The sequence below is a fragment of the Opisthorchis viverrini genome (genome assembly GCF_000715545.1).
Source record: "Opisthorchis viverrini unplaced genomic scaffold opera_v5_57, whole genome shotgun sequence".
Taxonomy (NCBI): domain Eukaryota; kingdom Metazoa; phylum Platyhelminthes; class Trematoda; order Opisthorchiida; family Opisthorchiidae; genus Opisthorchis; species Opisthorchis viverrini.
In genome coordinates, this window is record NW_008751714.1 from 823,560 (window position 1) to 841,261 (window position 17,702).

At 44.5% G+C, this 17,702-nt stretch overlaps 1 protein-coding gene across 1 annotated transcript; it reads right to left on the reverse strand.

Annotated features, from left to right (window-relative positions):
* Window positions 1–3,715: 3,715 nt before the first annotated feature.
* On the reverse strand, window positions 3,716–11,680 carry T265_03844 (hypothetical protein; the record flags this gene model as incomplete). The annotated part of the gene is made up of 8 exons (XM_009168425.1): window positions 3,716–4,054; window positions 9,033–9,185; window positions 9,223–9,329; window positions 9,372–9,432; window positions 9,471–9,579; window positions 9,963–10,013; window positions 10,927–11,118; window positions 11,511–11,680. The coding sequence occupies 8 exons, from the start codon at window positions 11,678–11,680 to the stop codon at window positions 3,716–3,718; spliced, it is 1,182 nt and encodes a 393-aa protein (XP_009166689.1).
* Window positions 11,681–17,702: the final 6,022 nt, after the last annotated feature.

Sequence of the window (17,702 nt, forward strand, 5' to 3'; positions counted from 1 at the left end):
CAAAACAGAATGCGGCGCCAATCAACGGATTAGAAACCTCAAAAAGACAATTTTTGGAAATCGCTGGGTACAAAGTGTTGTTCAGACGGCAGCTGCAGTGCTAAATCAATGCAGCTTATAGTCTGTGGTCTGAATCGGGGAACTTTGTGCTCAATGGTTGAAATTTAACGTTGAAAGATAAGAAAAAAATAAAGCGTTCAGCTGTAGAACCCTTCCGGTGCCTAGCTGCCATGCCACCCGAAGGAAGCACGAGGGCTGGGATACTGCCAGGCTGCCCAAGCCTAGACAGGGGAAGTCGAATGGCGGAGGTCGGATTCGAACCACGGACCTTCCGGTCAGTAAATTCGCGTTCTAACCACTTGGGCCATTTGGGGAGCGCTTCCCTCGGAAAAGCAAGGATGAATAGTATTTAACAGCACGAACAACTTGGAGGAAATAAGAGATAAAACAATAAATCTCAATTCACCGGATTTGAACAGAGTTGCTTCCACAAACTAAAGCTATAAGGGCCTAGCCGTCGAATTTCTAGGTAATAAAAACACAATAATCTTTCAGCTGTTGCACCTAGCTTCCATGGAGACCGAAGAAAGTATGGAGGCTGAGATACTGCCAGAATGCCCAAGCCAAGACAGGAGCATCCGGGATGCAGAAGTCGGGTTGGGACCTCCTATTTAGCAAGCTCGTGTCTTAAACACTGAGCTCTCTCTTGAGAATTTAAGCTGAACTCCCGGATCAACCGCACTTTTTTCTCAAATCCTTCTATCCTATATTTACCAGCTGACGGGGTAACATCGATTCCTCCGCAGTTGTCTCCTTTGTGAAAATTCAGAGCTGCATATCCTAATAGTATCAATGTTTGATGGGAAATGGATAAGGGAACTTACAATTATCAAAAGATAAAGATGAAATCGGTAGGAAACCCCTGAAACGGTAATGGCCATGTAAAACGGGCATTGCACCTTGACAGTTGGTTGTCTTCCACAGAAAGGTTGAACACAGAAGAAGGGTCTCCGAAACCAGTCACAATTATATCGTCTTTTGTGGGGCGTTCTACTGGGCACCGCTGGGAATACAAACTATCACTATCTGGATGCATAACGTGATCTCCTTCACACCCTTCTGCCAAGTCATGTGTTGTCCACTTCAAAATGTGTGCCACTCTGAACAAAGTACGGAGAACTACACTCGTCTCGGTAGATGGTGTTTCGGCATGCATAGCATACGTCCGAGCCATCGTAGTTGGTGGTGTTGGATGTTTACCACGATTGAAATACCTGCCGCAGTGCAACTATATTTTATTTCAGACTTATTTTGAATAAAAAAGGAAATGAATGGATTCACTGCTAAAACATAGTCACTATGAGTTTCCTAAACCTTTAGGCACCTAGTCAGGTTATCTGGATAGAAAATGACAACAGGAACGCTAAGGACATTGACTAGCAGCCATATCATGTAACGTCTCAAAACAGGCGCCGTGGATATCAAGCCGTCCCAACCCTGGAAGGCTAGTCGCATCTTAAACTCCTATAATCCCTCTGTCATGTCAAGGGTTAGCCCCCGCTCTGCTTGCATCACTCTGAATTGGGAAAACAGCACTCTCTTCAGTAGATGATGATTCGGTATGCGCAACGCATGGCCTAACCTCTGCAGCTCCTGCAACTGGACATATGCTTTGGTGGAAGTCCCGGTTGCAAAACGAAGATCGAGCTACTTAATTGCCCGGTTATGGATTAGCCGATACCAAACTACACGAGTTACAGTTGAGACAACGGTTGCTTCTCAGTTCCGCTGTCTCACAGTCATACAACAAAAAAAACCCGTACCGTAAGCTGGTACCAAGCAGTTCTGAAACGATTGTACATACGTCCTTTGGAATCCAAGGATATGCCGCATTTATGCCAAAGGTGTCTCAAATTAGCAAATACGGTACAAGCCAATTTTTTAATTGACCTCAACTCTCATACTGCAATTGGAAACAATACAACTTTCAAGGTACGTGAAACTTTCCAGTTTCGGTCGCGTCCCCTTGCAGTGTAAATGGCGTATTCATTTATCTTATCTTATTTATTTGTTTATATTTATTTATTTACACGCCCGAAAGTATGAGAATACAGTGAATTTGTGTCATTCTCAGTCTAACGGCGCTTTCCTCACTGGATAGGCGGGTTACAGAGAACGGACTGGTCAACTAACTGACTTGAATGTAACTTAGAAGTCCAAAAATACTAAAGTTGTTGGTTGTTTATACCATGGCATTGGTTCAAAACATGACGCAGTGTGAAGATTTAGTTAAGGCAACCCCTATCAGGCTAAAATCTCACCTGCTGCTCTGGAGTCAATAATTCACTGGGTATCATAGGGAGACGAAGAACTAGTGACACCGAGAGCATCGTTAAGACAGGAGTCAAACCAGTCTGTGATTACCACACTACAATGAGCAATATCATTGAATCTCCCCAATCGTCTAAGACATTATTTCTGCTAACTGGAGTTAAATAGAATTGAGAAGCGCTGGCTGAGGACTTCACACCTATCATTTATCAACGCGAGTGGGAGATCATCCAGACCTAGAAAGAATACATGCGGTCATAAACCTTCGAGGCCCTAGGAGGCCTCACGTTCAACGTCCAGGGTCCTGCTGCACTTCCAGTATCCAAGTATGTGGTAGCAGGTGGCCACGAAGTGTTGTTCAAAGAGTTCGGTCCAGCGATCAAGGCGCTGGCTTTATTGAAGATCGTCACTCCACTCTGATCCTTGGTAGTTTCGCTCACAGCCAGTCTCCACGAGCCGGTCGGGAGGGTTAAATGAATTAATCCCCAGACACTCCCGATTTTCTGTGCCGCTTCCATTTCCTCAACCTTTCTGTATCCACCTGGCTTCGCGATAGGCGCGCACGATAAGTGACACTCAACATCTGACAATTCGTTGGGAAAATTATTCTCGGGGCCACCGAGAGTACTTATTCAGGACCCAGGAAGTCACTGTTCTAGCCGATATACAGGGCTTGAGCAGACATGGTAGTGCTGTGCCAAGGACAAAACTCCCAGCACTATGCAAAGATGCAGTGATCTTCAGTATGCACTGACATCCTACAGTAGAGCAGTTGGAAGAGTTCGAAAAATGGTTGGCCTAACTTCGGGATCTGCCAAATTCTCAGGTGCCAAGTGATTCGTCTGGCTTCGACGTGACTTTGAGACACTAAGAAAGAAGCGACTCCAAACAAGCGCTCTGTCAGAAACCACAAATTTATTCCAAAACTACCGGCAGTTAGCTGCTGATCCGCGCCATCTTGATCGTAGCAACGTGATCAGGTTTGGTTCTTGGCTAGTACGTTGCTAGAGGATGCCATTGGGCCTGACGACTTCGGTGAGTTCTGAAAATAGTACTGCATAAAAAGTCTGTAGTCAGCCCAAAGCTAAAGCACTCGTCCGCCATTGCCCTTACATACCGAGTCCAATCCCTGTAGACCAACTAACAGTCTTATATGTGCTGATTCCCTCCATTTTATGTTCAGATCTCCAGCAATCCCAATGATATCTGAGCATTTAGCTCGCCTTAACAGGGCATTCATGGAGTCAAATTTGTATTTGACGATGTCAGAGCTACAGCTGGCTGGGGCATATGCAGTCATCGCAATCAGAAAACAATCAACCTCCTACTTGTGAGACTAACCAGACCAGACGAGCCGCACAGATGCAACTAGACGGGTATCCAGTCAACCAAGGTGACTTAGGACAAAACCGACCTCTGTAGAATCTGCCGCAGCGGTATCTGAGTACCGTATTCGAAAGCAAATGAAGACTGGTATGGCAATCAGTCGAACTACTGTGCTTGCATCTCGAGTTCTTTTCTTGTAAACAGCACACATGGATGCAAGTGAGTTCAGCTTAAGATCAGAAGCGTGTTGTCCTGCTTCCTTCAGAGTGCGAACATTAACAACGATCGGGTAGACCGGGTGTCGAGGCTTGAAGATAGATTCCGAGATACCTGAGGCTGTTGGCACACGCCGATGCGCAAATATTTCGAACAACATCGATGCAAGATGAACGGGATCCTAATGGATGGGCCAATAAGAGGTGTTACTAAAGGGTGGGGGAGAAGAAGTATGTGAGAGAGAGAAGGTAAGCGTCATAAGTAGCCTGTTTTCGCATACCAACCCTGTCGTTTGCAGCAAGTCATGCTGTTGATGATGATGACAAACTTTTCGGGAAGTGGAGCCCCTTCAGTTAATGCGTAATGATGAAACGAAACGAAACAGCGAAACTACGTCTGGCGATCACTAATAGATATATACGTGTATACATGCTTCTGAGTCGCCGCGCATACTGCCTATCGATGATCTCAAAATCTCACTCGTATTCACTAAGAAAACAAGAACATCCGAGAGAGTCGTAAGAAATTTCACCGATTGGTTCTTAGACTGTCTTAAAGCTTGGTTAACTGGCAGCTTATTCATTTGCCTGACTAAGCCTTCATATCCAACGCGAAACATTGCCCAGCAATAGGTCCATTGAATGTTTACGGAACCCCTCTGGAACGACGAGCACTCAATCGGCTCCAAACATCTTCCAATAAACTAAAAGATCACTGTACTTCAAGTCACCCACTTTAGTATTTCATTCTCGTAAGTCCATATTGGCTTGAGATAGCTCACCGACCATAAGGTCGGTCATTCGAACACAGCCTCAGCATTTTGACTGCTTCTGCCTAGGCTTGGGTAACTTGGCAGTATGTCAGCCCTCATGCTCCCTCCGGATGGCATAACAGCTATGCATCGAGAGTGTGTTGCAGATGAACGACTGATTGACTTTTTCACTGGGCCTGCAGCCGACAGGTAACGTTAAGCTACGCCTCCATAAATGTACTCAAAGCTGAGTGGAATATGAGAGCCAAAAATTAAGGCTCCATTTGCAAAGTATCCTGAAAACTTAGATGAAATGAGCTAACCGAAAATCGTGTGAAGCCGGTTCAAAGATAACATTAGTTCTAAAAGCATATTTTGAACCTCAAAGAAAATTTCAATGAAGTAATAAAGTGACAGTTGGGATTGAAAAAAATACGTCGACCATGCTGTGACGTTTGACCATAAAATTTTCGTTGTGACTGTGCATAAGACGACCACTGGATTGGAACAAAGAAGGGCATAACCTAGGGCATCAGCAGAAACCTTTTAAAAACCTTCATAAGCCCGGTCATCAACTCCCGATAAAACCAATCCAACAAGCATCTGATTCAAAAACATGCGGTTACGATTCACGTCTGAGCTGAAAAGCACTGTCGGTCGTATTTGAACTTGAACATCTTTTTGCGATGGTGCCAGAATCAAAACGGATTCGCAATTCGACTTGCTGAATATTTAAATGAATGGGATATTATCAATAGGTACCAAAGTGACGATCAAGTATACTTGACGGTCAAAATATTAAATTGAGAAACGCTGCACAACGCGCCATTCCGAACAACAACCGAATAAGCAAAATCGCTTCAGAATGTAGACCTGGAACAAAAGTTAGAAAGTTCACTTGTTGCAGACCTTCCACTAATCCGTTGACTGCTCTGCAGGTGGAGTATTCCATGCATCGAGCTCATTTCCTTGAAAAATATAGAAAATCTCTCTACCTCATTTTAATTGTTTTTCAGAAAAACTGCTTGGGAAAGAGAGTTGAATTTGTCCCGCCTAAATACCCCCCTGAAGAGACAAACGCAAAGGGGAAGGCCAGAGCGAAGGGAATACCTAAACCTCCAACCAAACAGACCCCGCCAAAGAGAAAAAAGAAGTAGACGAGCCGCACTTACAACCTGTATTTCGTGTATTTGTACACACTTTTGCCAAAACTACTTTTGTTCAACGATGAGAAACTGTAAATTTATCTCCTAGACTTGAGAATATTGGAAGATCTTTCAAATCCTGAAGATAAGTAATAAGTTGATGCAGAAGACTAGGTGACCTACATTAGAGGCTGTTTTGCATAGTTCACTTCAGTTCAGGGAAAGATAGCGACCGGGCTTTAGTCGGCTCAGGTAAGAGGAATATTATGGTTTCGTTTTTGGTGAATTTTTGAGCAACTTTTAATTCGTTTCGGCATTCTATGGAGGAAATAAAGAAGCAAACATTTCTAGATTAACATGCCTTTTATAGGAAAAAACCCAGAGATGACCGCAAGAAGGTTCGGTAGGTTGAAAAACCAGGGACTGGGTCTTGTAGACAGCAGCTATCTAGCATAGACGTATGTCTGTTCGATACAGGTGACGAATCTGGTAAGAGACATATGTCTAGTGACTGGAATGCGTAAGCCTTGTCCTAGATGATTACTAGAAAGGTCTCACCGGTTTTACTAAAATTGACGATCATTCTGTATGAGAAAAGCCAGGGGAGTCGAAATAAAAATTCATTGGCTATGATGCCATAATCAGTGTATCCATAAGCCGATGTAACACGTGCTACAGTAATTATATTTTATCAGGCGGAGAGTTTGGAGCACATTGTCTGTACAAAACGGCAAAATCCTCAGTGCATCAAAATATACACGCCACATATTCATAACAGAAAAGGTTCGACGGTGATAGCTTGACAGGTGCTCCTCTAAAATCTGAAAGGTCTGCAAAGAACGTAGAGGGTTCTGACATGATTCGGTGTAAAGACAACTTTAACACAGCCGAAGTATTCAAAAAATCGTTCAGCTGCAGCACCCTTTCGGTGCTAACGAAAGGAGGTACGAGGCCAGGGATACTGCCAGGTTGCCCAAACCTAGACAGGAGCAGGTGTGCTGAATTTGGGCTCAAGCAGTGGCCCGCTGGCGCCTTAACCACTGAGCTATGTCGAGCCCGAAGTATTCAAAGTCATCAACACTGTACGCGGACGGTATCAAGGCTAGACCTAACGTGTAAGCCACGCAATCCTCTCAGTGATTGTGTAGTCTTCAATGGGCGATTCCCCCATGTGGGGGAGTGGCGATTCACACTTGGTGTAAAAGTTCATTATAACATAAGCAGCTTCGACAGCTAATTCAGGGGAAGGTCTATCGGATAACAGAGGTATGACCTCACCTCTAGGTGTCTGTATTTTATGATCCGACTCGCTAATGAGACATCAGAAGCCCATAAATATCGAACTATGGTGCACTGTTTCAATCGACTTACCAGCCATCAGTCTACACTGCAACTGGGGCCTAACCTAAAAGGTGTATCCTCTTGGGGAACGACGGGGCCACTTTTGGAAACAATAAGTACTGCACATATGAAATGAAAGTTGAAATTCGCCTACAAATGGCCTAACGTTTCGTGAAAACTTTCAAACAGGTTGCGTTTCAGGTTGTCCGAGCCCGATTACTGAGGGTCGCGTAAATCGCCTTCTACAGTCCGTTTCGATAAAGATGTCGGGAAAAGGGAGAGAGTAGTTATGAACATGGTGGACAGACCATGAGAGCGAGCTATGAATTGAAGTGACAGGTCAGATGCATGCATATTATTGGGTACGCCACCGGACAATGTCTGACACAGTAAGAGTCCACAACCATTGGTGTATTTCGTCTGGAGGCCAGAAGTACCACCCCAGCAGCTGATTATGGTGTTCGTACTTTTATGCCGTGTCATTACTTCACTTCGCCTAGCACACTCAAATCTGTACATGGTTGTGAGGGGAAAAATTCTTTGAATTCAGTAGTCTGGCTCAGTTGGCCGAGGAGGGAGGACTGACTTAGATCGAGCGCGCAATGCATAAACTGTACTATTGAGTACAGTATCGGGCTCTTAGAAAGATTGAGCCGAGACGGCTCAGTGATTAAGACGCGAACTTACTGATCGGAAGTTCCAAACCTCCTTGTGTTTCCTTCAAGTGGCATGGAATCTGGGCATCAAAAGCGTGTTACACATGAGTAATTATTTTCTCGTTGTTATTTGTGAAGGATTCAGTAGACAAATAGTCATATTCGACAAGTTTCCGATAGTTCTATCCAGAGGCTGGACAACTGATTTACATTCTTGGGGATTAAACTCTCACCCAACCCCTCGTGAAAAGGTAATATGGCCATTTTTATAAGAAATTGTTGGGTGCCTGAGAGAAACTTGTTCTCACATTTAGCATAGAGAAAAGATGGAAATTAGTCTAAGATTACCCTGTAGCACAAGTAATCGCAACATAAGTGCTGGTTTCTCCATATTTGGCCGCCCCCTCTTACACTTCAGACATATATGACATCTTGATGAACGGCGCTCCGGCCCGTGGGGCTCGAGAATCGTGGTGGTACTCAAATCTGACTGCCAAGTTAACGTGAATCAGGGACAGTGAAGTGTCTTGCATTCAACCATCAGAGATAAGGACAAAAATGGAAAGCACCTGCGTAACCCATTAATATAGCTACGGCAATACACTCATGACCATAGGATTATCTGTGGTGACTAGGTGTATAGGAAAAGGTTGACAAGTAAACTACTGGATGGGCAAAAGATTTTCACCCTGGAGGGGGATCCACTGTTCATGGTGTTGTAACCGGATGCTTAAACGTTTACTCGCTGCGCAGGAAAAAACCGTATAATTATTGGTGTAGGGACAATTCTCTAAGAGTTGCAATAGGGAGTTGATGGGGGCTTTTAAAAATCACAACCAGTGGCATCTTTAGGTATTTTACTGAATACTGGATGCTAAAAGTGAACGTTATTTCTTCAGACGCATAACTATCTAGAGAAAAAGCTTTTGGATACAAACCGCTTCATCAGGTTAGATATTTCAAAATGAGATGCCTTCACAAGCTTCACTTACGAAACAAATGGGACTAACGTGTTGGCTGACATCGGAACATTTTTATTGGACAGTGAGGCTTCGTCCAGATTCAAATTATACACAACTGCATAGAAATACCAGAAAGCTTGTTGGGACTATTCTAACAGCAACAAGATAGCTTTCCCCCATATTATTGTCACCAAACTACTCGGGAGATATGAGGGTAGACTAGTAGCTGGTAGAGTAAACAATGAAGTCATCATTGTCAAAGAACTCTATTTACATAGGTGTACGGTATCAAGTGTCAGGCCACTGAAATATCGTAAACATCTGCAACGCTGAAAGTCCCTGTTTCCTTTTGGGATAAATATTGCTGATAGCCCGGGGTCTTTTTGAATTTGCCAATCAATCGTTGTAGTTGCTTCGGAGTGAGCTGGTACACATTTTTCGGATCTCTGCTCATTGCCTGAACAGTGAATGACGAAAAGAATGGAAAGACCCACCAAAAAATCTGTGCCATGGACTTCCATATTATACATGCAGAAAAGCTGATTGTCTTCAGATTGATACGTAGGCTTTGTTTTTGCATGCTTAGCGGCTTCCTCGAGGGCTAAAACAAAACATATTGAAAAACAGAGAAACAGCTGCTTACCCATAACCACTTTCGTCTTTTTTTGTACCTTTGGTACACTATCTGTGGTACCTTTGAAAAACTATGGGCGGGCATGCAGGGCGATAAGTAGAGATTTACTTGTCGGCTGGAAATCTTTAGCACCTCATTAGGATCGTAAGCGATACCCAAACGGTTGAAGTTCGATTTTACTGAAAGTCCATGCTTCCATGCTGAATCAATTATTGGACTAGACAAAAGAGATAAACAAGGGTTAAAAATACCATAAAGGTAGTCCAAAAAGCAACTGAGAGGTAACAGAAACCAATCGGAGTCACCTGGGGTCACAAGGCCATGCGATGCAACCAAGTCAAGCCACTTTTGCACTAAGCCATAGGAAGATTGTTGAGCCACAAACATCAAAATGCAGATTAATTCCTCTTTGAATGATATTTGATTAAACATGGCTATAGCTTTTCTACTCAACTAAGGTAGAAGTCCTTCCTCTGAAAATTTTCACTTATTTTAAGCACCAAATACCCGTAACTGTTCGTGGGAAGATATTGTTGTATCTTCCAGTGCATGCCCCAGTGTCAGCAAGCAAAAAAGCCTTTTATCATTGGCGAGACTCACTTTTTAATTTTCAAGCGAGCTTTCTCTTTCCTTCGTAGCTTTTTCGCATTCCTTGAGTAGCGAAAAGATTTCTTTTTGGACATATTCGAAAACTAGAAAGCCGCCAAGTGAAGATGCACAAGACACCTGGAAAAGAGAAAAAATTAAGGGCATAAGGAAGCCAGTGCTCACGGACAGTGGACACAATCAAGTAGAGGGATTAGGCTGTGCTGGCCTTCAGATGTAGACATGGAAGGAACCTCATGACGACCACCAAGTTTTTCCTAGCGTTGACATGAATAAGTAAGAGTATTTTGAAGTATCGACCTCTTGAACAGAAGCCATCGCATCGCCCTGAGCTATCGCGAACGGCAGTGTTTACGTTGTTGTCACCATCGTCGTCATTGACAGCAATACCAGATGATAATAGTTGTGCTCCTCTGATTCAGTTCTCCAAATGAAGGTTACGGAGTGCCCAAGATATCCCTGAGACAAACCACCTCGCTGAGGCCCCTCATACTTTCATCATGCCGTTACGTAATCGGACCCCGAAACTGCTGGCCTTTTGTGAAGCGGTGTTGATAAGAGAACATCAAGTAGAATCGCGTGCGCAGATATTGATTCAGGCTGTCCAATTGCCCTGGAGCTGAACTTGAATCATCCCCTTTTCCAAGGTGGTGTTTAGTCAAACGTAATGAACTCAATGTTAATGTATCCGTCAGCTATAACCGTTGAGTTTTTTTTACGTCTGCCACCGATAAAAGTAATACAAAATATTAAACTCCCAAACTTATGCCTTCTGACTAGATCAAGGTAACCCAATGTTTACGATTTTCCAAGGTGTGTAAATAATTTACAGTACACCTCAACCTAACTGAATGTACGGAAATACAACATGCAAACTTGAAAGGCATCTTTCTGACGAAGAATATTTAAAAAAAAATTTATCCACAGAGCCGAAAGCTCCTTTAGAGTCTAGAAAAACCATGACTGTTGGTCGGTGGTACATTCGGTGCAACTCAAGCACTTGATGTGATATAGAGATACGACCAACGCACCCGCTGCTAGGTCAAAATCCTGTTTGGTACTATCAAAATTGCAAATTACACGCCGGAGATAGGCGTCTGATAAAAAGGAAGCCAGTAGCCATGTTACGGCAAGTGTGATGCTTACACCCCTGACGGAACAGTAGGCTCACGTTTTTCGAATAAGGATAGGACCAGCAACTGGTCTCATTTTCCTGAAATACACTTTTGTCCCCAAATACGCGGAAACAACCTAACCAAATAAGATTCTCTTCCACCATTGAACGACGCTAGAAGCGTATTTGGCTAGGTAGACCGAAAGTATCTCAAGGAAGAAACTCACAGACCACGGCTAAATATGAGCGAATCAGGGGGCCAAATAGACTGTTCAGTGAATTACACCAAATAACCTGGACTCGTCTTTATTACGTGCTCGGTTTCCAATATTATGATTGGTTGATGCACTTACAGGGTTTTTAAATATCGTTTTGCGGATTAGTTGGAAAAGCTTCTGTGCACTCCCACCCGGAAGGGCCACTTTCACCTGCTAAACTTTCCGGCTCCATTGCGCCTCTCTATCCATACATAGGCTATGACCGGGCTATCGTCTGATTCATCGCCCAGCTGAATTTTACTGTAAGCCCGAACGGACGGAGCGCCTCGCATCAAATAGTGATAATGACTGTCCTGAGATTCAGCAGATTCTGTGTACATGTTTGAAGAAACCACGTGCAGGCGTCACTTACAGCATGATTATCTCACCCTAGGTAAGGTGAATGTCATCCGAGGGGGCCACTAGTGATGCTGTAGTTGTTGTACTTTCAGCTGTAGCACCCTTTCGGTGCCTAACTGCCATGCCACCCAAAGGTTGCACGAGGGTTGGGATACTGCCAGGTTGCCCAAGCCTAGACAGGGGGAGTCGAGAGGCAAAGGTCGGGTTCGAACCACCGACCTTCCGGGCAGTAACTTCGCGCTGTAACCGCTTAGGCCATCTCACCCTCACTAGTGATGGATAATAGACTTTGGTATGCTTCCTTAACTTGTGGTCCGAAAGGCTTTTCTTTTGGTAGATGGCTAAGGTTCAAAATCTGCACTGAACAAGGGCGTGATCTGAAGCAACCTGGAGTCTAGGAATGATCCATCTGCAGCTGATGATCATGCGGTCAATTCCAAAAGTTGTCTGCGGTCAGCTGGAAGATGACGTTGAAAATCGTGGGCGCTTGGAATTCCGCTATTGGGACAGTATTTGGTAACTACAAGCACACGTGACTTCCAGTTTAGGACATGAGACCATGCGTTCGACAGAACATCCACTTGAGAAAGCGTGTAAAACTCTGAGACGCTTTGCAATGCTTGAAAAGAAGCTAGCCAATCGGAATGGATTGTCTTCCCAAGACAGCCTCGGCCATGTAGATTCGCGCAACATCCGGATAAATAGGCTTTGGCAGGATATGCTTTGTGGACCACCAGTGTACTCGTCATCCATCTGGCAAACGTAACCACCGATAACTAAGCTATGTTTCTCCCATTTCCTAGCGACTGATAACCCGACATTGTCATCCTAAAGATGACCGCATCGTTAATAAAAGAGTTAGCGGGATACCGCATCTCACTAGATACTAAAGGTCGTGTGTACTAGGCTACAGTATGGGCTGTGTTGCTGTATGAGTGCGGACAGATAATGTGAAGTGTCATCAGGTTTTCAACCACCGATGCCTCAGGAGCGTGGCTGGTTTTGGATGGCGTCAGCGTGTTAGTAACGATGTGATTAGGAAACGTGTATTTGGCTGAAGGTACTTCAATCCGGGAAAACATTCAGCACCACCGACTACGATGGGTCGGTCATACGCTACGCATGCCGAAACACCGTCAAACTTACTGACCAGAACCTTTGTGGTTTGAAACTAACCCCAACATCTGAGAGGTTCCTGTCTACGCTTAGACACCTCTTACTTCCTTTAGGTGGCGTGGCAGCTAGGTACCGAAAGGGTCTTAGAGCTGAACGACGGTGAGGTTTTATCGAAGTGGAAAATCGGACAGCACAGAGTTGACCGTTTACAGTCGAGCGAACTCTGGGTTCGCAAACTGAAGACTACGCCAACACCAGCACAACCCGCTGCAGGAGCTGCATGACCACTTGATGTTCGTAGCCTCTGGATAAACAGGGTGCCATAGACTCAACAACTGTTCCTGGACCCTGTATTCGGTCTTTGGTCATTCAGCAGACGTCACTCGATAGAGAATCTGGAGTACGCACAGGGTCAGCTTGTTAGCCAGTCTGCTCTCAAGTTAAAGTATGCAATTAAAGGCAGGAGAACGAGGCCTGAATGGCGGGCGCGAAGCGGGAGGTGTGAGCGGTGGCGCACAATGTGTCAATTCTTCAAGTGTCTGAATGAAGTACCTTCAGTTGAGATCTACAAAGTGACAACCAACAGGATTCAAGAGAGATAGCAATGAAGAAAGATAATGACAGTGATTAGTCGCATTCTTTCGCTTTTCCCGCCCTGAGCGAATAAGGCGACTCGGCTGATGTGACCACGTCACGACCGACGTGAGACAAATTCGTTCAGCTGTAGCATCCTTTAGGTGCCAAGCTGCCATGCCATCTGAAGTGAGCACGAGGGCTGGAATACTGCAAGGTTACCCAAGCATGCAAGACGATTCAGCTGACGAGACCGGTAGTGTGGGATATGATCCTAATGCGTTTGACGTTATGCTGAAGAATGCGTTCGATACAGCTGTCTCCGTACTCTCAACCGCACGTGCTCGCTCTATTCTCAATCCAGCTGTCGTTCGGTTCTTATTCGTGTCCGTTTAGCAATAGGTGGATCGGATAATAGTGTTGGATTTGGCGGACGGTTGTAATGAAAATTCGACTAACGGCATTAGAACATAATTTGTTTTGTGAAAAAGGACCGAACTGGATGCGTAGTAGGACCTCTAAATTGCAGCTGTCAGACGACATCGTAAGATCTTGCCGACGTTGTCTCCTTTAAACGGCAGATGATGCTACGGACAGTGATCACATCCCCTAGTGTGCATGCTTGCACACCACGTTCCTTAAGGAAAAACTCGAAACAATCTCTAAGCTCGAAGGTATGCTTAAGAGTTCGGCTTGGTGCAAATTTATCAGGCTCAATCGTGCAAAGGTTTGACCATGATACCTGTAAGACGCATTAACATGAAACTGGTAACGTGCAGGTATTATGCTGTCTAAAAGCGCTTGCTAAATATTGGCTTTTGAATGGACAAATCAATCCAACGGTGTATCTTAATACCAAGAAAAGGAAGACCTTTGGCTACGTCATTTTCCAAACTGGGCTCAATGTTGACATGCAGAGATTAGCAGCTCAAAGATATAACGAAGTTAGCGAGAAGACCACCGAACTTTGACCTTCCAACAGTCTCCGAAATATGGTAAACGAATAACTGTGTGGATTTCCAAACGTGCGCGCTGGAGTAGCTCCATTTGCTTAAAAGTTGAAGAGGCAACGGATAGGTTCGCGGCAATAGGATTAGACTTGAGAAATGGACGCATCTCGGAAGATATGGGTGTGTCATCTTGAGTTTCTTATTTAAATGCAAGGTCGACATAGACATAGCAAGGACCTGATGATGGATACTCACCACGTGGACCGAAAAGGATTGGAATGAAAGATATTTTTGATAAGAAAGAGGTATGGTAGCTCAAACAGCGTAGTTGACAGCTGACTTGCTCCAAGAGTTTGGTAAATTATTGAACGCTCCGCTGCTGTGGTGACAGCAACAGTGAGTGATTGGATGATCATGGGATTTTGCATGGGTGGAGGTGGAAGGATAGACGTTAAGTTTTGTTTACTCGCTCTACGTTATGCAGCAACAGCAAGTAAGTCGACCACGGCGAACAACGCCATTCAACAGCCAATGTGGCATAGTACCGATGGTGTTTGTGCAGCTCACGGTTGTATGTCTACGCAGGAGCCCAAACGTAGAGAGGGAGTGGTGAGCACTCAACTAAAGTACTTGACCCAAAAGCATGACCAAAAGGAAGTAATATTTGGCACAAGACCACCACAACAGTTTAGCAATTAGGTTTCGATTTTTCACACTGAAACCCAGAAGACTAGAAAACTACGTTGGTCGGACATCTACCCAGTGGCTAAAGCGGGATGAGACGACGATTAGGAAGCGGACAACCCTCAGTATGGCGCAGTGGATCATGGAAGTACACAAGCGTCTTAATATGGAAAGGTTTGGTCTGTTCATCCAAAATAAACAATGAAAAGGAATCGTCTCCAGCCAATGCAACGGAACCTCACAGGTAAACAAACCTGCCTACCACTTCGATTGGCTGGTCTACAAGATCAGGGTCTGGGTTTGATTCAGCTAAGTCTTGAGGATAGTTGTCATTTTTGTGTTTATTAATATACTTACTCGTATTGAACCTTTGTATGCATATTTTAACTCATCCACACTTGTTCTTAGACAAGTAAAACGTTGTTCATCCTCGAAAACCCGGACTCTGATCTAAGTCGTTCTCGGACACATTCTAAACGTCTCAATTTACACGTCTAAGAACACAATAAACGCGCAACTACGACCTCGGTTCTTCGACGCTGACCCAAACTCCACAGATGCAGCAAAACGCTAAAACCGCTGGTTTAGTATCTTCAAAACCCATCAGGAAACTGTTGAATCTTCTAAGCCAGACAAACTTGAAACTCTCATCCACTTTGTGGATCCGCTAGTATACGATCACATTGCTGGTCACCGCTCGATACGTTACGAAAATTATATGTCCGCCCAAAAAAAGGTCATATATGCACGCTACCGGCTGCAGACCTACAAGCAGGAGAACCAACAGGATATTGAGCAGTTCATACGAAAACAGAAATCATTAGCCGAAGACTGTGAGTTTAAATCGGTGTCTGCAACTGAATATCAAGATACGTACGTGCGTGATGCTATAATTAACGGACAGGCGTCCACGTCTATCCGCGAGAAACTTTTAGCACAGAGCGAACCCATTCTGGACCAAGTATGTCAGCTTGCTAGATCCCTCGAATTGGCTCACAAACAAATGTTAGTAACGAACCTATATCCTGCTCTGTGATTCCGTTCATTTCACAGAATCCCGAACTGTGTGTCGATCCGACGACTGCTGCTGCAAAATCCATTCGAACATGTTATTTCTGTGGTTATGATACACATTCTCGTCCAAAGTGCCTCTTCTCGAGAAGCCGTCTGTAATCTTTGTGGTAAACGCAGTCACTTCCGCGCGTGTACCATTCGAAAAATACCATCAAGTTCCACAAAAGTTATACAACGAAGCCTACTTTATCGTCGTTATTCGTTGAAGCAGCTTCTACCTGTCTGGCACACGCCATCGCAACCATCGAAGTCAATGGTATTGCTCTCCGTGTCCTGGTCGATACAGGAAGTTCTTGTGGTTTCATTAACTTTATCGTCGTGAAACTGCATAATTGGACAATTTACCCAACTTTTTCAGTCGTCACAATGGCGTCTACATCCCTGTCCTGTCGAACGACTGGTTGCGCTTGTGTTTCTTTCCGGTACACAGATACTTTATACAATGAACTGAAGCTCTTTGTAATGCCAAACCTCTGCGCCGACGTCTTACTCGGGCACGATTTTCATGGTCTACGTGGCAAGGTAGGAATTTCGTTCGGCGGGGATCCTTATTCATTCACAATCTGCGGCCTAATGGCTGTAAACGTTGAATCACCATCACTTTAACCAGTTTGTCTCCAGCTTGCAAGCCTGTTGCAACCAAATCAAGACGGTATTATCCGGATGACGAAAAATTCATTCGCGCCGAAGTTGACCGCTTATTGCAAGAAGGCATCATCGAGCCGTCAACGTCTCCCTAGAGAGCACAGGCTTTGGTGGCCTAGAATGTCAACCACAAACGCCAGATGGTTGTTGACTACAGCCAAACTATCAACCGGTGCACGTATCTGGACGCGTATCGTCTGCCACGTTTGGACAAATTATTGAGGAAATTTCGCACTACATCAGACTTCTTGTCTGCTTACCATCAAGTTCCCACCTCTGCATCCGACAAACCTTTTACAGCATTCGAAAAATGTGGTGGCCTGTATCAGTTTTGTCGCATACCCTTCGGCGTCACAAAGTGTTGCGTGTTTTCAGCGAACTATGAGCAATATCACTACGACTGAAAAGCTGAAAAGCACGTATGCCTGCATATACAATGTGATTATTTGTGGCAATACCCAAGATGAATACGATCTCAATCTTGAGTCATTTTTAACAGCTACGAAGAAGTAAGGGATCACGCTTAACGACGGCAAAACCGTCATTGCTTCAAAAGTCATCCGCCTCCTAGGTTACGAGGTTTCAAAGGGTGTCATAAGGCCAGATCCTGGACGCATGGGACCTATCCATCAGTTACCTCCTCCGCGTACTACCACGGAAATGCAACGCATCATGGGTATGTCCGCCCATTGGATATCTTCATTTTCTGACAAAATCAACAAAGTGGTAAAGAATAAAACATTACCTCTACCTGCCGAAGTCGAATTAGCCTTCGACAGCCTAAAAAAAGAACTAGAAAATGCTACGCTAATTACAATAGACTATAACGAGCGTTTGGTTGTTGAAACGGATGCCTCCAGTGTGGCTATAGCCGCATCCCTCAACCAAGACCATCGACCGGTGGTCTTTTCCCGAAGACACTCAATCCCAGCGAGGAGAATCATTCTGCCATCGAGGAAGA